Source organism: Lonchura striata, chromosome 1A (assembly GCF_050655825.1).
Source record: "Lonchura striata isolate lonStrDom1 chromosome 1A, ASM5065582v1, whole genome shotgun sequence".
NCBI lineage: Eukaryota > Metazoa > Chordata > Aves > Passeriformes > Estrildidae > Lonchura > Lonchura striata.
This window is the reverse complement of record NC_140741.1, coordinates 32,974,950-32,996,154: the sequence shown is the minus strand read 5'-3', so window position 1 is coordinate 32,996,154 and position 21,205 is coordinate 32,974,950. Positions and strand designations below refer to the sequence as shown.

At 36.3% G+C, this 21,205-nt stretch overlaps 1 protein-coding gene across 5 annotated transcripts in view; it reads left to right on the top strand.

Moving 5' to 3' along the window:
* The window catches only part of IL17REL (interleukin 17 receptor E like), a 54,478-nt gene that overhangs the window by 18,602 nt on the left and 14,671 nt on the right, over window positions 1–21,205 (top strand). For 2 of the 5 annotated variants that reach the window (XM_031503708.3, XM_085569302.1), the window contains exons 3-15: window positions 5,427–5,576; window positions 6,303–6,412; window positions 7,805–7,919; window positions 9,522–9,566; window positions 10,411–10,550; window positions 10,852–10,923; window positions 13,127–13,181; window positions 13,846–14,009; window positions 16,252–16,299; window positions 16,945–17,002; window positions 17,331–17,476; window positions 19,950–20,009; window positions 21,022–21,079. In XM_031503708.3, the coding sequence (XP_031359568.1) occupies window positions 5,427–5,576; window positions 6,303–6,412; window positions 7,805–7,919; window positions 9,522–9,566; window positions 10,411–10,550; window positions 10,852–10,923; window positions 13,127–13,181; window positions 13,846–14,009; window positions 16,252–16,299; window positions 16,945–17,002; window positions 17,331–17,476; window positions 19,950–20,009; window positions 21,022–21,079 (1,221 nt within the window). The remainder of the gene's footprint in view (window positions 1–5,426; window positions 5,577–6,302; window positions 6,413–7,804; window positions 7,920–9,521; window positions 9,567–10,410; window positions 10,551–10,851; window positions 10,924–13,126; window positions 13,182–13,845; window positions 14,010–16,251; window positions 16,300–16,944; window positions 17,003–17,330; window positions 17,477–19,949; window positions 20,010–21,021; window positions 21,080–21,205) is intronic. The other 3 variants (XM_085569301.1, XR_014952034.1, XR_014952033.1) reach the window with 3 other exon arrangements.

The following is a 21,205-nucleotide window of genomic DNA, read 5'->3' as shown; positions in this document are numbered from 1 at the left end:
AGCTGGAGCTCAGCTCTGAGCACTGCTGGTGCCCACAGTGCCTTTCCTGAATGCACACGGCAGTGAGTGCATAGACGTGGAAGATGTGATGCTGAGCTCAGGCATGTGAGATGCTGGTGCTGTGGCATGGGGCATGAGCTGAATGCCAGCTGGCATGAATCCTTACTCAGAATGCATGGCATTTATGGGATTGTGTTGAGATGGAGAGAAAGAATATGTGTTTGGAAGGGATGCAGATAAAAGTCCCCCCAGAAAAAATCTCTAGTCTTCTGCTGGTCAGCAGAGTAGCCTTTGGTGGCTAGTTCAGGGGTTGTAAATGAATCTTGTTGGGACTAGGCAGCTGAGTTGGTAGTTGCACAAACCATGTGGAAGGTAGAAGAAACAGGGGTGTTGACCCTTGCTGTGCTAGCTGAAGCATGCCTTTATGTCCTTGAGCAGTACAGGCAGAGAAAATCAAGACCTTCAACCTATTCTCAAAGGGAAGAACACTCGTAATTCTGTTGGTTGTGAGTTAAAATCTGTGCTGGGTGTTACACAAATGCAGATTTAGATAGTGGAGACTCATTGGTACCATGAGGTGGTGATTCATTCCATCCATTTTAGGACAAGGGATTTCTATGCTGGGAGAGAGGCAAGAGGGGTTGTCATGCTGTTGACTGCCAGAGTTGCTCAGAGCACAGCCTGGCTGAGGTCAGAAGGCACCTCTGGGAATCATTTGGTCCAACCCCTGATGCAGGGACATGCAGATGATGCACGCCAGATAAGCTCGATATTTCACTCAACTGGAAGGGCACTGAAGGGTTTGTAAACTAAAGATCCACATCTCTGAAGACGATATACATGAAGCTGGTTGTAGGTTTTTCAGTGCTGTCTGAAAAAATCTTATCAGCTACCTTCAACACATGTAACATGTAGGATGCTCAGACTTAGAGGGGTAATGAAAAAACATTTTCTGTCTTCATCCTAATGTAACAGTGGGTGTATACTCCTTTGCATACTTCCTTTTCTATATTATTTTTAAAAATTATTTGGTATTTGAGATAACATTACTTTAAAAGATGTTAACTCTATAGTAGAGGACTTTTACAATAGTAATTTCTTTTAGCATCAACAAAAATATATTTCCTAAAATTTGCAGCCACTACCTCAGTAGTATTTGGCAGTGTGACTTTGACTCTGCCTTCCTCCTCCTGCTCTTCTAGACTGTTAGGTAGCACATAAGAACTACTGTAGTATTTGAAATTCACTGTAATATATCCATAAATGGATATAAAAATATCAATGATTAAAAAAAATTAATTTTCAGAAAATGTATTTGGCACAGTGTATCACAGTGTTGTTCAATATCGCTAAAAGTTTGAAATGTTTTCTGAACACACAACCATGAAACCCTTTTAATTTACTGTGTATTGCAATCTCTTGTGAAAGAGAGGCTGTCAGTCTAAATTTTAATCAATTTCATAATTGCTGTAAGTACTTACAAGTAGTGAATTTTGGTACTTATTAACTGAAGTGCACCATGTGGTTATTGTAGGACAGCACATCTACTTTGCTGATGAATTTTGTTGAATCATCCTAATGAACAGTTGCAGCAGATACTGTGGTAAATCATATGCAAATAGGTTTGAAATACTACTGTAATTTATACTCATGGAATGATGTGCCAGTGAAGCAATTCTAGTAGGCTTTAGAGATGCTCACAGATTTAGCACTGTCAGTATCCTTAAGTAGCTCAGAGTCTTACAATACTTATAGGGATGATTTATCAGATAAAAAAACAGTCAGGATTTTCTATTGGGTGTTGTCCCAGTTTTGTTATTAAAAGGATTTCTCTGCTTGCTTTTTTTTTTTTTTTTAATGCTCTTCTCCAATTTCATCTTCTTACCTGAGGCTTCAAATTATCCATTTATTCATTTCTGTTGCATATCCTTTGCTCAGCTCCGGCTTCTATTATCCAACTGTACATAAGGTGTGATTTGCTGTCATGACAGTTCTAGGTTGATTGCTGCATCATCAGATTAAAAAATTATCTGCTGTGGTTGAGCTGATGGCAAAAGTACAAGGAAATGTCTACATGCTGAGTAAAAAGCCTTGGTTTCTTTATGCCTGGGCTTATATGTGCCCATAATTAAAGCAACAATCCCTCTCTCATGTAGGGCTAATTACAGCTATTATTCATAAACAGAAAATATAGGTAAGATTTACCCAACAGATGGTTTGTGTAGCAAGATGTATCTTTATGTCTCCTGCGGTATAGATAAAACTACTTGTGTGAAAAGGAAAATGGGGTGTGTTCCAGAAAAAAATAACTTAAGGGGGGATTAAAAGATGATAAAGTAGGAGTTTACGGAAGAATTAGTCAGAAATGAGTCTCATACTGTGATGATTTACACAATGAAAATTATTTTCTTTCAGGTCATCCTTGTATCATGTATTTACTGTAATCCAGTGCTAGTATCCTCATGCATGATATGATCCATTTAAACTAATTCTAATGAGTATCGCAGTATATTTTGCAATTCGCAAAATCTATAATAAAATTAATGGAAAAAATAATCCAAAGTGGAAGCGTAGTTTCATTTTATTCAGTGTGTTACATATTTGTTCTCAGTTTGAAAGTAGAAACCATGATCAAGGAGAACAGTGTCTCTGCTGATGGGACAGCAGAGTGTTTGTGCATCTGTCTGATGCTGATCCAATGTCAGTAATGCACCCAGGCTGAGTAAGAATTTTCATGAGATAGTTCCAACATCTGCTGATATCATACCTCAGACTGTAACAGCTAAGGAGAAAATTCAACTAAATCATGGCAGTTCCCCCCCTCCCAACTAAAAAATAAGGTCAAATACACACAAACAGAACACTTTGTAAAGACCTATCCACTTTGAATATCTGTCTATCTATCCATCTATCTATCTATCTAATCTATCTATCTATCTATCTATCTATCTATCTATCTATCTATCTATCTATCTATCTATCTATCTATCTATCTATCTAATCTATCTATCTCTACATTGCCCTCCCCTCAGATAATTTCTATGCAGACATAGCAATGGGCAAGGTTATAAGTCTGGATCAAGAAATTTACACCAATAACCAAAACTTAAGCAGAACCAGTTACTCCCAGATACCACTGGGTATCCACAACTGCATCTCATACAATGTAGTCAGGAAAAAATATTTTTGAGCAAAGAGACAGAGCTCAAACTAATAATCACTTATCACATTATTAGTAATAGTTATCAAGTAGTTCTGCAATATTATAAACACCCAGTTAGTTGTGGGTGGATTAATTAAGTGTTGTGCAAAAACTTTCCATCCTGAGATACCTTCAGGATTATTACACCACCCATTCTTGGAACACGGAATACAGTGTTCATATCCAGCTGCTGTGCACTGTACTTCTGAGGGCTGTCTCATCTCTGTGGAAATGTTTATAAATTCTTCAAAATTCAAGGTACTCCAACTGCTCCTAAAGCCTTATGTGTATATTTTGAGTGATCTGTGTTTTTTCCTTTGGTTTACATAAATTGTCTTTGCTAATTTCCAGTATTTCTTTTGATAATTCAGAGTTGACCTACTGCCAGTTGAGGTAAAGTGTCCTTGTTTTCCCATGCTTTTCCACTTGGTTCATATCAGCATGTTCTGTTGCCTCCAAAATATGTTCAATGACACAAAACCAGGCTAATAGAGTGGAGACTTGGGTGTGAAGGTTTTGTCTCTTCTGACTGTATGTATGTGATATGTATCACACAGGACTTATTTCTCCTGATACCAGGTGTGAGGGCACCTAAGGCCTAACAGATTTAACAGATTTAAGTGAAGGTGCCACATTTATGTTAGCCTGTCTTCACATCCTGCAGTACCAGTATCTGATTTTTGACAATGGCCTTCTGCTGGAACTGGACATTGGGAAAATGAGGATCTCATAAGGTTAGGAAGATCTCATACGACAGGAAGAATTCCTGTTCAGGTTAATGCACTTTCAGTCTTTGAATTTACAGCGCTTTCCTTCACTGGAAGGGTTGGAAGGATAAGTCAGGATAAGCTTTGTGTTTCCTTCTTCTCCACACCTTTCCTCTGTGAGAGCTGTGGATGTGTCTTCCATGTGAGTCAATGAACATCCACATTTGACAACAGTTCTTGGCTTGACATTGAGTGATGTGCCCTTTCTTGATGATTCCATTAAGAGTGCTGTCCTGAATTTTATGGCAAGTACAGTTTTGTGGCACTGCTGTTTCATGCTTCCATACCTTTTGCCATATATGTTGAACATTTTAAACAGCTGAATTATATGAGTCAAATTTTTTTTGTTTTGTTTTGTTTTTGTTCTTCTAGCCTCTCACCCAGAGAAGGAGAATGGTCAATAAAATACTTTTTTTTTTTTTTTTACTTGGGTGGTTTTTATCTTTCATGTGTGAAAAGAAGAAACCTAGTAAATATTTCAAAGAAATAGCAATTACATAGTTACAACTAAAAAGAGCTGTGCTTCATTGCATACCACAAAATCAAGGGACAAAACCTAATTCTCTGGCTATTTGTTCTGATAGTTTCTTGAATTAATAGTTTTTGGGACTACAAAGAATGAATGTGAAGTAGAGAAACCCAAGAAATGCACTGGGGATTAAATCCACTGTACCAATATAAATTCATAAATAAATAACTGATTTCTGTGTAGGGCAGACTGAGAAGTAGAAAGAGATGAAATATGCTAGCTGATGAGGTTTAGGGTCTTAAGACTATTTTTTTCCTTTTATACTAGCCTACAGTTTTAGCTCTGCAAATCCATTTCCTAAGGCTTTGGAATGACTAAATTTACACAGGGAAATTGAAGAAGACACAGTAGCTGGGTTCTACACCTATTGATTATTGTGTTCTGTGCCTTGAAGAAGGCCTGGATAATATTTATTCTGCTCTTGCTCTGGTCTAAAGCAGAAGGAAATCCTGTAGGCATAAGGTACTCTTCCATGACTAGGAATGCAATGGTGCCCTCTTGTGTGAAAGTGAAATTTTATCAACAGTGGAGACCATCAGAATGTCCTAAAATTAAAGTACTATTATGAGAGTGTTCACAACATACAGGTACTAGTTCTGAAAAAAGTTTATATAAACTATTTGTTTAGCCATGATCTAGCAGATCTAATTAATTAGAACCAGTATTAATCTAGGTGTGGTCTGCTAACCTTAGTTGTTAGAAGTGTGATTGCTTCCTCCTATGGGTTAACATTTCCTTAAGCATAGAAATTTATTCCAACACCCTACATAGCCATGTTGGCTGTGTGAAAGTCTTAGGTAAAGTACTGGCTTTGCTGGTCACTTTCTTACTGGTTTCAGGAGAGCTGGAACTTCCCCTGTAGAGCTTGCTCTGCCCCAGTCATCCTGTGTGCAATGAGTTTTCTCTGCCCTTGTGTTTGCATTTGCAGGTGGCATTTTTAACAGCTTCTGCCATGATGCTCCTGCATCTTTATCTTCTGGGGTACTGAAAAGCATGAAGATCTCAACAGTGATGAAATGTGTCCAAGGAAGCCCATGCTCTCTCCATTTAAACATTAAAGGAACACTGAGTCTGGATGGTAGGAATCAGCTTTCTGTTCACTTTTTGTTTATAGCCATTCAGCCAAAATTTGTTCCATATTGTAATATTTGGGACCAAGCTGTTTTCATGTAATATTATCAGGAAAATAATTTTGTGAAAGCATTTTACTACAACAGGATGAAGTTGTGACCCTTCTGAAGTGAATGAGGACTGAGATAATGAATTCTGCCTTCCAATATAACATATGTAACTTGTCCTCTGCCAGTACCCCAAGAACACAACTGCCCTTTTCTTTCTTGCTATGGCATCCATGCAGGCACACACACTAATTCTGTCTGCTCTGATAATCTGGACATGAGTGACTGCCCCTACAGAAGGAGAAACAGTTTATTCATCTGAAGTTACAGTTCTGCACTACAAGAAAATAAAAGTATATGGTCTTCCTGTGCATAGTCTATTTTTACTAACACCTTGCCATTCATGTGCTTCATATGTTACCATTTAGATATTTTCTAGTTGCTTCACTCAGAGTTAATAGGTTTATTTTTAAACTTGCATAATTAAAGCTTCATTTATAGCAATCTGCATTAAATCCTTGTTCCTACTCCTATGTATGAGTTATATATAATGTCTCTTTTTTAACAGAGATACATGTGCCTTCCACTTAGAAGGAAAGCTTATGATATGGTGTATTTTAATTAATGTTTTTGATCTTAAAGATGCTTAAGTTATATTTTTGCAATCTGTTCCTAACTCATTTCAGAGAATGTCCGTGGGCTGGAAATATGTTCTTTTTCACTGGACACACAGCAATCTCAATGCATAAACGTGAGATTCACTAGGAAAAAAAGCAAGATGCTTAATGGAAAGAAGGTAAACTCCTGTTTTGAGTGCAGTAATTTTTCATTTAAATGTTTATAAGCCTTTGGAAATAAAAAACCTTTTGCATCTCTTTTTTTTTTTTTTTTTTTTTTTGGCTTATTGACTTGTGGAAAACTACAGTGAAACATATGCTTCAGCATAGCCAATGAAACTCCACAACAAAATTACCTTTTACAATATATAAATTTAATTTTCTACCATCCTTGTATTTCTTCTGCCTACCTTTTGACAAGGGAGTCTGTCTCTGCAGAGCCTAATTTTTATACCAGTCTTACTGGCTTTCTTGTTACGCCCTCCGAATTGTGTGGAAGCTTTTCTGACTCCAGTGTCTAGGAAGAGCAATGCTACAGAGATTTTAAGTTCATATTACTTCAGTCAAACCATATCACTGGAGTTTACACAGATAGGTGCCTAAGCACTTGTGCTCATCTGTCCTAAGCCCTTTTAAGGGGCAATATCTGTTAAAGGGAAGTATTTGTTACTAACATTTGCAACTGGGGAAAAAAAGAACTACCCTTGACCAACTGTTGGAAAGGCATGAATTTTTGGAGTTACTGGTGGATAATGGTCACTAATCCTGTACTCAATGTGCTGCTTCATGTGTTTGGACACCTTACACTGATTGCACATGTGGAACAAAGCTCCCCCAAAATGCAGTTGCAGTTTGCACTTGGTGTCTCTTGATGATGGAACATCCACATCCATCCCTATGGGCAATGCAGGGCCACCAGTCAGCAACCAGTAACTTTTAGAGTAAAGCAGGTTTATATGCAAGAATCAAACATATTTAATGAAATTTTCCTAGTTTCAGTTCAGTGACTAAAATGGTGACATAAGACATCTTTTACCCTCCAAATGCCTTTTGCCAAATAGGAGAGTATCCAACATGAAAACCTACAAGGAATTTAATAGTTAACTGATAGCAACGAGGGAATGACCTGCTATAACTGGACCTCAACTTTTGTTTCTTAAATTACTTTCTGTCTCATAAACTGTTATTGTAATTAATTCATTTTCTGAAGTTGCCATTAAATATTTAAACAGGTTTTTTTTTTCAATTCTGCAAATTTTGTGCTTGTAAAATGTCTATAGACTGGGTTTTTTGATATTTCTATGCTTTTAGGATTATTTGATATATTGTAGATATTTGGATTTCTAAAAGTGAAGGTGATAGCAACATCCTGGATTAGAAATAATGGTACTTTTTGAAATCCTTTTATTAAGTTGTATCTGCTTCTTTTACATTCCTAATGCTACCTTAATGCTGCTTTTAAATGTAAATATATCTGAATGAAGAATATTTATTTCTTAAATATCTTAGCTGAAGGTTTTTCTGCATCTGGAAGTCATGTGTGAACCCAATTTTATCAATGTTTTAAACAGGTACAGGTACAATTCAATTGCATTGAAGTCAATGTAGCACAACACATCTATGTGACCATGAAAACTGTACCACATTACTGTGAAGTCAAGCTAAGTCAGCAATACTATGTTGAAGGTAGGAAAACATCTTAAATCAGATGTTTTTCAAGAAATATCTTGTAAAATAAAAAAAAAAAAAAAAAACCAAACGAAATGAAACAAAACAAAACAAACCTCTCAAAAGCAAAAGCACATCCAAATCCCATTTGGGATATACTGACCTAACTGATGGTAGATCATGTATGCCAGGACCAGCCTTAGTTTACATTTCAGTGATTTTTTTTTGTTAGCAAGTAAAGGTTTCAACTTGCTATAAAACCCTGAGTTTATGTCTAAAGGTATGTGGAAAACTGAATTTACACTATGCATTTCTCTCTGTTGCCCTTCTTGTGATTGGCACGTGCTGTTTCTCTGCCTGCAGGTGCAGCCCTGCCTGCTCTCTGTGCCTCAGATGGAGCTTCTGCTTCTCTGCACAGGTGGCCCAGGGGTGGCTTCAGAAGCTGAGGAAAGATTAATAAGAAAGTCTATAGAAATTTATTTTTACTTTCATTAACTGGCTGTTCTATAGCCTGTTTACATAGAACTGAAAAAGATTAGGTAGCATTTTTCCAATTTTTTGGGGTGAAGGGCCCACAAGTTTTTTTACAAATTATGCCATGTGCATACAAAAATAGATTCAGCACTGTGGTCTAACCAAGATACAGTGTGGCCAGAGAACGAAAAAGCAAAAATTGACATGAGACCCCTTGTTTGATCCCGTGTCTGGGGTTGTTCTGCCTTCCCACCTCCAGGGCCCATGGGTGGGGGTTTCGTGCCCTTGCCCCTTGGTACAGTGTCATCTCTGCCGTATAGTTTGACACTTTGGTACAAGTAAGGCCTTTTTGAGCTCAAAAAGCCTTTAATTTTCTTATCAGTCCTGATTCACTATTGAAGTACATAAGTACTTTGTGAAGAAAGAGGGGAGGAAACAAAGTTTTATGAAGCCCAGTTTTACAGCACATTACCAGGGCGAGTGAGCAAATGAAAATAGGAATTATTTCTTGGTGGAAAAGGACTCTGTGGGGAAATTTGAGTCAAATGCTGCTCCAATACTGTGTTATGCAAGGAGGAGTGAAAGCAACACATGAAAAGTTGTTTTAATGTTCTTAAGAGTTAAGTTTTGGAGATAAAAATACCAGATCTTCTGAAAGCGTTGCCTGGCTTCTAATTCTGGCAAACTCCCTAGGAGCTAGGTAGGGTGTTTCTTTCTAAGGCTGGAATTAGAATAGTAGAAATACAGAATTACTGATAACAGGGAAATGAGCCTGGTAAAAAATGGGAGTTGTTTTTCAAGGAAATAGTAACCAAAATTAATATTATTACTCCAATTATTGTTAGGTTCTAGGCAAAGGAGTGTGGTGCTATATCCTCAACTGCAGCCTTAACTGCTGATGAGGTTTCCCAGTAGAAACCCCGGACTGGGGAGATAGATCCTTAAGGCATATTGTGATATAATCTCTGTGTGTGGGAAGAGTATTTATGTTTTGTGCTGTTTATCTAAAAATGTATGCAAGTCTGCACTTAAAAAGGGGGATGAGAGAGGTTTCCTGTTGGGAATCTACTGGATAATTTGGCAGTTTGTTTGCACAGTTATATCAATAAAGCAGCACTGAAACAGACTCTGCCTTCTACTTTGCAGATTGCAGAAACAGTGATGTGGGAAAATATATTCCAGCTTGTTCAGGTGAGCTGATCTCCTATGCAACTTAGAGCTGTGAGATATTTCTAGTGACCTATACAATGACATGCTTTCATACTTAAATGAGCAGGGAGAAAAAAATTATGATTTCCAAATACTACTACTGATATATATTATACTTACTATAATTACCATCTAGTTGATAGGTAATATTCTGGAAATTTCATGGTAATGTTCTAGAAATATATTTATATTGAAAATGCTACATGGGAGGTAAAGGTTTTGATATTCTATTTGATTTCTAAGCTTTTGGACATTTGTGTTCTTTTAATGAACTTTGGATTGCTGGTTTTATGTTTTGTCTATTGCCAGACCTCATAAATAGATTGACATTAATTTGCCAAACTGCTATACTGCTTTTGTCATACCTGTGAATATATGTACAAAAAATATTCCTTCCACATATTACATTTGGCTATCATAGTTGCAGATATTCTTTATATTAAAAAAATGACAATCTTGGGATAATCAGCCCTCATAGTAGTATTAGTGTGTATATTTCAAATATTTCTGATAAACTACATAAGATTCCAAATACTAAGGTTGAGGTAAAATTGGTAGGTGTCTTGGCCTCTCAGTATTACAAGTGCTAAGCTAAATAATGCTCAATGAAAATCATATCTCATTAAAAAATTAGAAGTATAAAATTAGGGTATAAAGTAATAATAATTTCAAATATTCTAGGTAAGATTCTAAAGATGTTGAGTTTCATTTCCATCAAGTTATGAAATGTATTATGTACATTTTATAAATAGATAAAATAGAAATAATAAAGTTATAAAGAAACAGATGGAATAATTTCATGCTTGATTTTATTTTTTTTTTTCAGCTGGAAAGTTAGATTATAATTTAGACAGGGCAAGGCAAATTGTAACAGTGAATGTATCCAACTTTCCCCGAGATCACGATTATTACGTTCGCCTGTGCCGTAAATGGTTTACCTGTGAAGATGTTGGGGCATTTGCTGTGGTGAGTTAAACTCACAGTGCTTTGGGGGACTGGAGGTGGTGCCTCACAGATGGCAATACTCATTATGGTTATAGTTACAGGAAATGCCATCTATGTCTATATCTATAGCTACATCATCTGTATCACCTCTATAATCTATATACATCTATATCTATCTGTATTTATAGCTATATCATCTCTGTCTATATTTAAATCTATATCTATCTATATGTCTCTATTTATATTTATATCTATATCTATCATTTAGCTTTATTAAAATAAGTTTACTGTCCAGGATTTATGACCATGTTTTTCATTTCAGATAAAAGGAAAGGAATCTTTTAAATCCATTTCTCTGAAATATTCTCAGCTACTCCCTTGTCTTTGCATTGAGGTAATACAGTCTGGAATTTGGTATATATTTGTGTTTCTGATTAAAAAAAAAAAAACTGAGGAAAAAGGCTCTAGACCAAATTTTTGACTAAGGCTTTTTTTGACCTTAGAATTACGTAAATGTAAGGAAGAGATTTTTTAGGAAATGCTAATTAAAACATGGCAATCAGAAGAAAATGGGATAAAATGTACAATAATTTATGGAATGCATTGTGTAATATTATTTTGACTGATTTTTTTTATAAACAATGAAAAGACACAAGACATAACCTGACTAAATGTCAGTAGGATTTGATATAGTATTGCATGAGAAACTAAAACAAGAATTAAAAAAACCAAGAACAAGAGCAAGATTTGAATGGTCGATAATACCTGGCTGCAGGGCTAACTCAGCAACTCCTGTTGGATGGGCCTGTGTTGGTAAGGAAGTTGTTAAAGGATGACACTTAGAGTCATTCCCATATAAATGTTTTCATCAATGACATGGGGACAAAATTCAGGAATGTGTAACAGGATTTGCTGAAACACAGTTGGGACCAATAATCAAAATGGAAGAGGGTCGGGGTGATTGGAAGAGAGTAGAGATCTTCATATGTGACATGATTGAAGGATGATGAAGTGTAAAATATGAAGTGCAAGTTCATGTACTTGTTCTGATAAAAAGAATTTTTGCTGTAAGATGTGAGTCCTCACTTAGAAATGACAGTTGAAGAAAAAAGATCTGGCTGAAATAGTTGATCACAGGGTGAGTAACTAGCTTGCTTCCATGATGTCAACATGTAAACATGAACAAAAGTCTAGTCAGTTAGATTGTTCCAAGCCAACAGGAAAGTATGGGCAAGGCCTTCTTTGAAACACTGTAAGGAATTCTTGTATCCATATTCAAGAAAGATTAATTCAAAAGGAAGGTGCACATAAAAGATTGGTAGTGGTTGGGGAATGAAAAGACTGTTTTACAAAGAGATTCAAATATAGTGTTTCCATTAGCCTAGCAAAACACATGCAAAGAGAAGATATCTTTGCTGTGAAAATAAAGACCAGAAGGGTTACTTATAAGGAAAAATAAGATATGTTTTAAACAAAAGCCATTATTGCAATGAGAATGAAGGGGGATAAACTTCATTGCATGAATATATTCAGGATAGTTACATATTTTTATGATAACCTGAGAAGTGAGATTTTGGAATGTCTTTCATACAAGGAATAAAAGGTCCCAAACAAATTTAAAATTACCTTGATAACACAGAAAGATGCTATGTGAACCTAGTTTTCTCACTGAGTTTTGGAGTTGGATTTACCTTGCAGATTAAGATATCTAAACATAGATATTCAAATATAGATATCTACATTTGAATTAGGTGTCCAAACTCTTAAAGTCAATGGAGATCTAATTAATGCAATCAGTTCCTCAATGGACCAAAGGCAGATGGCCTATCCTTTTGGGATGTGCTGGACTGCACTGTAGATTCTACTGGCTGCTCTGGCTGGTCTTCATAAGGCTACTGTGACAGTAATTTGAGCACTTTAGTCACATTTAGATGTGTACATTGTGGTACCTAAAATCACATACCTAAATAGGCAAGCTGAACCACAAAGTCTTGCCAAAGCATAGGGAATTTTTTCATTCCACTCTGAAAATATGAGGTCACTAGAAAAACTTTATTCCTCTCAGTGTATACACAGAAAATTCTGTAATAGGATTGCTAAGCAAACAGATGGGAACTCCAAATAACAGAAACATTTGCACATCAATCTAAATAAATAGAGCATAGCAGCAGCCATGCACATATACTTGAAGATTGGGTCAAGTGTTAATCTTCAGATTCTAAGGATGTATCCTTTACCATTGCCAAGGCCAGGAGATCTTATATTATGATTATTGAATATTTTGGTTCCCCTAGAAAGTAATGACACTCTAACAAACTTAATGAAAATCAAACTGGAAGATTTTCTAAATGAAATTGGACCAAATATATGACTCAGAAATAGGAATATAGTGTTAGAAGGGATCACCTTAGTTCAATGTCCCTAATGATGAACAACAAAATGAAAAAAATAGTGCAAAACTTCTTTTAAAAAATTACTTCCAAAGCTTTCTAACAAACCTTATCTTTGGCAGGAAAATTTTCTGTCACATTCTTCCTGAAATATTAAAAACATGTGTATCTGACAACCTCTAACTGATGTCCACTATTTGCTTGTAGGGTTGGCTGGCACTTCCAGATGCAAGGAGGATACAACTTTGCCCCTTTGAAAATGGCAAGTACTGCGTGCTTACTCTTTATAGGAATGACTTTCAGCAGCTCCATTAGTATGTCACAATTTAAATTAACCTACACTGAAAATCATGTATTGCAAAACTACAAGGAAATTATCATATTTGTTTTGCTGTGGGTAGATGAAATAATTTTCAGGCCACATAATTCACCAAGTTTAAGCCAACAAAAACACTAAGTAACTTTCTAGTCATTTCTCGCACTTTCTTAAGTTACACGCAAACTGGACAGAAGGAATAAAATATCAGCTTAGAAATGGTGTGAGAAGAGGTTTCAAGGAGACATTTGAGGGTGTCCAATACCCAGCTTAAAGGAGGGAGCAAGGAGTTGAAAAAGGAGACAGTTAACTAAATAGTTCTATGATTAACAGGAAATTATTCATACAAATCTTCCAGCAATATCAGAAATTGGTCTGAGATGACCTCAGAAAAAAACAGAAAAACAGAAAAAGAAATTGTCTTCTTTGCACACATATGAAAATAATTTTTTTACCAGGAAAATAGGAAAAAAGTGTGGCCTAAAAAGTGTTTTATTGTTTTAAGTCCAAGATTTTGGTTTAAAGCACATGTAGAGGTACCAGACTTATTAACTGTGTTGATTCCTGTCTGGACATTTTGAATAATGTTTTCCCTCTCTTTTGTGCACAGATACACAGGTGCTATGGGACAATATTGTTTATAATCCATCAACACAAACCCTTGCCTGGGAGCCAGCCTGTCCTGTCCTTGTCATGGTTAACCTGTGCAGGTTCACCAAGTCCAATGACCATTGTGAAGATATAGAAAAATCTTTCAAAAATTCTTCTGAGAAAGTAAGATCTGTGTGTATTTATTCAAACTGTGAGATTGAAAGGCATCACCAGAGGCATAATGTGAAGAGCTAGACCTTGGAATAAAAGCAGTTGCAAATTCCTCTCTTCTTCTCTGATACTTAAAACTATTAATAATCATAGTCTGTTCTTGCACACTAATCACATGGTTTATTCAAAATAGTCACTGACTCATTATAAAGAAATAAAAAGTGGACATGACTGGGCAGCTAGTAATGTTTGCTAAATTTTTTGGGGTAAATAGGATCTACTTTTTTATTTATAGTTCATGTCAGATTCCCTTTAAAGTGAGGGAGACAGACACATTGCAATGACAATTCTTCTCATCTGTAGATAGGCAGAGTAGGTTGGAGGACTTTCTCTCTGATGGTACCACCTTATTTTTACTGTCACAAGAGTCTCTTGTGATTAGATCAGATGTAGCTATTTAACATTTAGACACCAGAAATATAAATTAGATGAAGCTAAATATCTTTAAATATTTTTTGAGACATAACAGTAGTTTGGTAGTGCACAATTGTTTTGTAATTAAGATCTTCCTGCAGTGCCTTCCTCAACCTAGTCCGATGTCTTGAAATTGTGGGTGCTGAAATATTGTGTCACTTAGTTCTTCCAGCACTTATTTTCTCAAGTTGAGGAGGGTTGAGATATGAATGGCTTAACACTTCAATATGAAATCAGATGATACTTAATGCTCTGGCTTTTTGAGGCTCATTAGAATTCATTCCATCATGAAAAGTAAGTTGCATGCTTGAGAAGGCAAACTTAAAGTGACAACAGAAAAGCAAAAAAAAAAAAAATCAAACACAAGATATTAATTCTGAATTTGGATTAATATTATTATTCTGATGACATGACTGTGGAGGGGGTGGGACTGACTCAAGACTGTCGAATGCTTTTGTGATTAGGAACTCCTGGCCAAGCCTTTAGTGATTGTTCAGATTCATTATTTATGAATTCCAACAAAGCTTTGATCTTGAAAAAACAGATTAATTTAATTCTAGATGTGAGTAATCCCTGTGGGATTATTCATCTGCTGGCAACAAGTACAATTCATTGCTTGCAGGAGAGAAAAAGGAAAAAAAAAGGAAAATAAGACTAAAATGGGGTCTGGCTGGTAATGGTTGTATCTGTTACCAGAAGAGAATCCAAATCTATTACAGAGTATGAGTGTTTTTCTGTATTTACTGATTGTATTTAATGACTGAACATTAATATTAATCATAGAACCATAGAGTGTCCTGAGCTGGAAGGGACCCACAAGGATCATCAACATTAATGGACAGAATGGATTCCCTTTTTTTGTCCTCATTAATTCTAACAAGTTTGATATTGAATTTGGTCCATTTATTTTACTGCAACCCTGAAAACCATCTCTGTAGTATGCTGGAAACTACTGCAGATTTCTCAGATAGGGCCAGCTGCCCTCTAAGTCCAGACAAGACCACACACTCTAAGACTGTATTGACTTAGTCACAAAAGCTGCATCACTCCTCTTTCCTGGGGCTGGAGCTTTCTCTGTCAATGTCAAAGATGCCTCCAGGTCTGAGCAGACTCCTGCACAGCTATCTCCTGGGGCAGTGTTATGTTCTCAAAAGAAGTTACAGGAAAGAAGTGTTTGGCTGTGTATGGTGTTCAGGCACTTGAGCAACAAGGGTTTATTTAAGTAGGATCACTTATATATGTAGCAATTGTTTATGTAAGACAAGGCTTTTTGTGGTGAAGTCCTTGGTGGGTAAACAATTGTTAATCAAGAAAACCACATTATGTGGATTGCTTAAGTGGATTTCTAAAATTCAGCCTATTTTCACTGTTCTGAAATATAGGTATGGAAAATGGGAAGATTTCTCAACTGATGGTGGAATACTTTTGGATGTGTGTTTAAGTGTTCTGCTGAGTTGTTCATGTGAGGCAAATAAGGGGTTGAAACAAGTTGACTTTGTAATCAGAATTTTGCACAAGCCACCATAGAAGCAATTTATTTAGCTCTAATGGGTCAGCCTGACCATAAAAAATGTTACATGGTGCAGATAAAAAGAAGCAAAATATTCAGTAATCCAAAGCAACAGTTGTTTTTAACCATTTTATGTGATTAACTTCCTGGGATATTTATGAATTAAACAAAGCAGTTGTCTTTGCTGTAAACAAGCCGTGAAAATTTCAGTAGTTGATTTTGTGAAACTAGTTAATAAAACTAGCTAATGCTGAGTGTTCCATCTTCCAGCAGGTTAAATATGCTCGTGTGGACACTCACCCAAGACTTTGCATGAAGGTAAAGGAATTTCTTAGTAAAACACTGTCCTTTTGTCTCTAAAATAAATGAGCTGCTGGTGTTCTTTATGATCAATATTTTGTTTCGTAGCTCTGATGAACGGGAACTGAGAGTGAAGGAAAAGTGAAGGATTAGATTAGAAGGTGATTGTTTTGAAGGGCAACAGCAATGATAGATAGGACACAGGTCAGATTATTCCCTTCCTTTTTGTCTGTTTAAGAATAGCAGGAAAAAAATGTTTTAGGTCAATGCAAACTCTCAAGAATGTGCTAAACTTAACATATAAAGTTTCATAGTAAATATTTGAAAATAAATTGATCAACACAGCATATTTAATGGAGAATCTCTTACTATTCTAGTTGAGGAAAAAAAAGCCAAATAAGGCCAATACAGGCCTTATTGTTTTCTTTTAGATTACTTTTAACTCAGTGGGACTAGATATTTGTGTAAAATATGCATGACTATAAATACCTGAAGAATTAGAGGATCTAATTTAAGCCAAGGGTTGGAGGATACCATGAAGGAGGAAAACTGTGAATTAATCTTCTTCAACTTTCTGGAATGCCCTGATCACCACTAGTTGAATATTTTGCCACAGATTGAAATGGAAAATCCAGTTTTCCTAACAAATTTCTCTACTTTCAGTTTACCACCAAACAAGGATCTTGGATTAAATGTCCATTTGCTCATGGAGAATTTCCAGGTGAATATATATTTTTAAAATTGCATGAGATTATATTGTGGAAAATATTTAAATCACTAGGTATGAGCTGTCTTTTAAGTGAGAAGTGTTCACAACACTGTAAATGGTGAACTAAGTAAAAAAGATTTGACAGCTTGTTACTTCTATATTTCTTCAGTAGATCCAGTGTTTGTCAGTATAAAAACTAACTTGTAGGAATCAAAATAATTACTTGCGTATCATTTAATAACACTTAAAAATACAAAAAGCTTTTATTTTAGGCATACATTTTAGAATATAATATATGGTCCTTGCACATCTAAAAGTAAGTATTTTCCCCTAATATTAGCCTGGAAAATGAGGACTGCTGCAGTTGCAGAACAAATACAAGTTTTCTTCACATCCCAAACCAAGGCGCAGTTCTCAGTGCTTGTGTGTAACAGGACGCAGATGGCTTCATGTGACTCTCTTGGGATGCACCATTCAGTCTCTGTGGTTTGTATATATTATTTCTTAAACATCGTAAGACTTTTAAATATACCTAACTTATTATTCTATAAATTGTTCTGCAGCTTGAATCCATTAATAAACCATTTACATATTGGAACAATTACTGGAACATTTTAAAAGCATGTAGTTCTAAATCTGATCTCACAATGAAACAAGAAATAAATAAAGATCCTGAAATCAAATGAGTCACATCAAATGATGTGAGTATTGACTGGAACCTTAATGTTCTTTTAATGTCATTTTTGTAGTGTGGTATTTGTATTGTGTATAAAGCAAATGTTACTGTTAATATTTCATATATGGGTCACTAATATAGCTGACCTGGCAAATCACACATCATAAAATGTAAGACTTGAGGCATCAATCCATGATGAACTCTAAATGTCACAGCTACCAATACAAACTCAACATGCAAAAAGGGTTCAATTTAAGCCAAATTATCTTTTCGAACCAGTTGATTTTGTGGCTACACAACTACTTCATCCAACAAAATGGGGATAGAGTGGGGAAAGATTACAGGAGGGTCAGAATTCAGTTTCAGGTAGCAGCTAGTCATGGGAGCCTCATTCCTCTCTTGCAACTGAGTCTATGTCCCACACATTTTCACAGTGCAGCACTGGTTTGCCCTTTAACCCTGCCTATCAGTGACCTTGTTGGCCCAAACTACTATCTGCTGAGAGATACATCTGGAAAGTGAGATCAAAGAACAAAAGAGAGGCTGTAGTATTATTTTTCAAGCAGGAGAATATTAGCAGGATAGATCCTAGTAGCTACTAGGACCACCATGCTGAAAGACATCTGGTTCAGCAGCCAGCTCCTCTCAGGTCCACTCTCAGGTCCACTGCTAAATATGTGCTCCAGCTGTCTGCTTCACTGACCAGATACATGAGGTGACATATGATGAACGTTGAGAAATTTGAGAAATCTAGATATCGTGTTTAGAATTGTTACTCCTGGCTATGCCTGTTGACTTCACTCTGCTGTAGGGGGATGTTCTTTAGGACACACAAGCACAGCTCCTACATCTGTCCTCTCTATATAGTATATTCCAGCTGTACTTACTTGTCACTATGCAGGGACACAATGCAACTTTGCCTTTTGAGAAGAGTGCACATACCAGGGCTTAGCTGATGACCATGCAGTTGCGAACAAGCATTTCTTAAGCATAATGGGGTGGACACTGAACGATGAATTTGTTTTCTAATAAATCAGTTTAGATCATTATTGCACCTCTGGTGCTGAATGTAACAGAACAGCTGATAAAAAGAGTTTTCCAACTCAGCTCAATCTGAGGACATGACTAAATGGAAGATAACATCTTGCTCCTCTAGGAGATCCCAGATCTGAATAATCATGGTGAAAGGCCTGGGAAAAAACAGCTATCCTAATTAACACAAACCACAGAGGGCATTGGTGGTAATATCAATAGTCTATCCTAATGGGAAATGCTGTCTGGAAAATGCTGTATTTCTGGCAGAGATGGAGATCTTGTATAGTAGAAGAGTTGTCAGCTCTCAGGGAAGTTCTCTTCAACTGGTCTATTTCACATGAAATCTGTGGAGTTATATTTTCTGGTTTCAAAGGTTGCGTGAATAGCTAAGTGAAAGGGCTAATGGTGGAGCACCAATAAATCACAGCTAGATACTGAAGCATGTGTTTCATGGAGGCACTGATGCATTTAAAAATGCTGTTTTCTTCTTTTTGGTACAAAGCTGTTATGTCCTCTGCTACTGTGACAGAATGGGACCCCACATAAATGACATATGGTTCCTATCTCAACACCATGAACAGTATACACAAAGTTTTCATCAAGACCTCACTCTGTGTTCCCAGAAACCAATGTTGATCCTCTAACTACTAATTCCTCCTCAGTCATGCTTGAATATATTCACCTAATTTCCCCCAAATTGCTTTAGGAATTTGCCATCCTGAAGAGAGTGGTGTAGGATGCATAGCTATTGGTGGAGTAACAGACATTATTTTGAGGACAAACCATAATCAATCAAATATTAAATGTCAAGCCAGTCATTTAGGACAATTTTACCCTAAGGCTCAGCTTGTTCTCTGCATACAATGGGATGGGAAGTCCAGAAGAACTGTAAAGACAGGGTCATTCCTTCAGCTCATACACCAGGGAAAAGAAGTGAAGATGATGGGAGGAAGCAAACAGTAGAAGGAGAGTATCCTCCTTGTGATGCTCCATAAAATCCAGTAACATTCCCTCTTCCTGTGCTGCCACACTGTCCTTGACAAAACTACACCAGCTGCTTACAGTCATTGAGATCTGGGGTTATCTCTGAAAATAAATAACCTTCCATTAGTTTTCTAACATAGTAGAACACATAGCATTATTGCAAATGAAAGCAAAGAGCTGGAGAGACACAGTATGTTTTCATTGTTTCAGGGTATAGAAAATAGTGATTTTCAATTTCTTTTTTTTTTTTTTTTTTTTCATTAGGGAGATTCTATTTCAATCACTATGTCACAGGAAATGTGTGGGTCAACAATTTGCATTCAGGTATGTGTCTTGCTTTTGCCAGGTACTCTGTACAAAATAATCTAATAAACAAATCATTAAAACACCAAGCAAACCAGCAGGTACTCTCACTGCTTTATCCTCCCAGTTAAATCTGATTACTGTGCAAACTGAATTGGCAAAGAGCATTATTTATAGCTTGGTATGCTGCCACCACTTTTCTTTGAGATTACATTAATTAACTGAGAAGTTGCTCTCCATGATCTTGATCCTTTGTCAGTGGCAGATAAAAGGATATCATCAGAATATTGCTAATTCTGTCTTTATATGTTCCTCCATTAAGAGAAAAGATCCAAGTAAATTTTGATGAATTTTCAAAAATTGACATTGACTAGAAAAGGTGAGGCATATAATAAACAGCACAGCAAGTGTATGGTGTCCTAGAATTAGCATTCAGAAAAGTAGAACTGAGCAAATGATTTCTGACATTTCTGCACACTATTTCCATAGCTGAACTTCATTAAGAAATTTTGTTCATAGAAAATGAGCAGGAAGCTGATAGGTTTATACCTCTCTGGACTTAATGTTCTCAGCAGACACTGAGAGAAATGAGAGTGGAGCTCTGAGGCTCCATTAGCTGCCCTGGAAGGCCCTTCTCAGCTTCACATTCTGCTGCTGGGAAGAAAGAGGGAAGATGAAAGTGAGATTGGCAAAAGCCTTCTGAGTAATGACAGTAGTAGCTCTTCCCCTAGTGAGAAATAAAATTTGGTGGGGAGACTGATAATTTCCTGCATAAATTATTTATTTTGTAAATAAGATATTATCTATCAGACAACAATAACAACAAAAATTATGATTAGATCTATCACTTAAAGACCTAAAAATTATTGCAACTCACTTAATATACACTAGACCAGCAATCTCTATGTGTGTATATTTAAAAACAGATTTAAAATGCAGTCACGTGAGTAAACTAATAAAGCAGCCTTGTTTTGTCAACACAAATGCTCAGTAACAGTTCTGCTGAAAGGGGAATAATTCTTTCTTTTGAAAGGGCTGGAGAACAGATGTAGATTATTCAGTTCCACTGCAGATATGTGATATCTTCTGTGGTAAGTAGGCATCTTAACAAAAGAAGCATTGGGTCTTGATTCTGTGGAAGCGAGCATTTCAGATGAAGTGTGTTTTCACTGGGAAACTGAGGTGGGATTCACCTGACTGAATGTAGATGTGTGCAC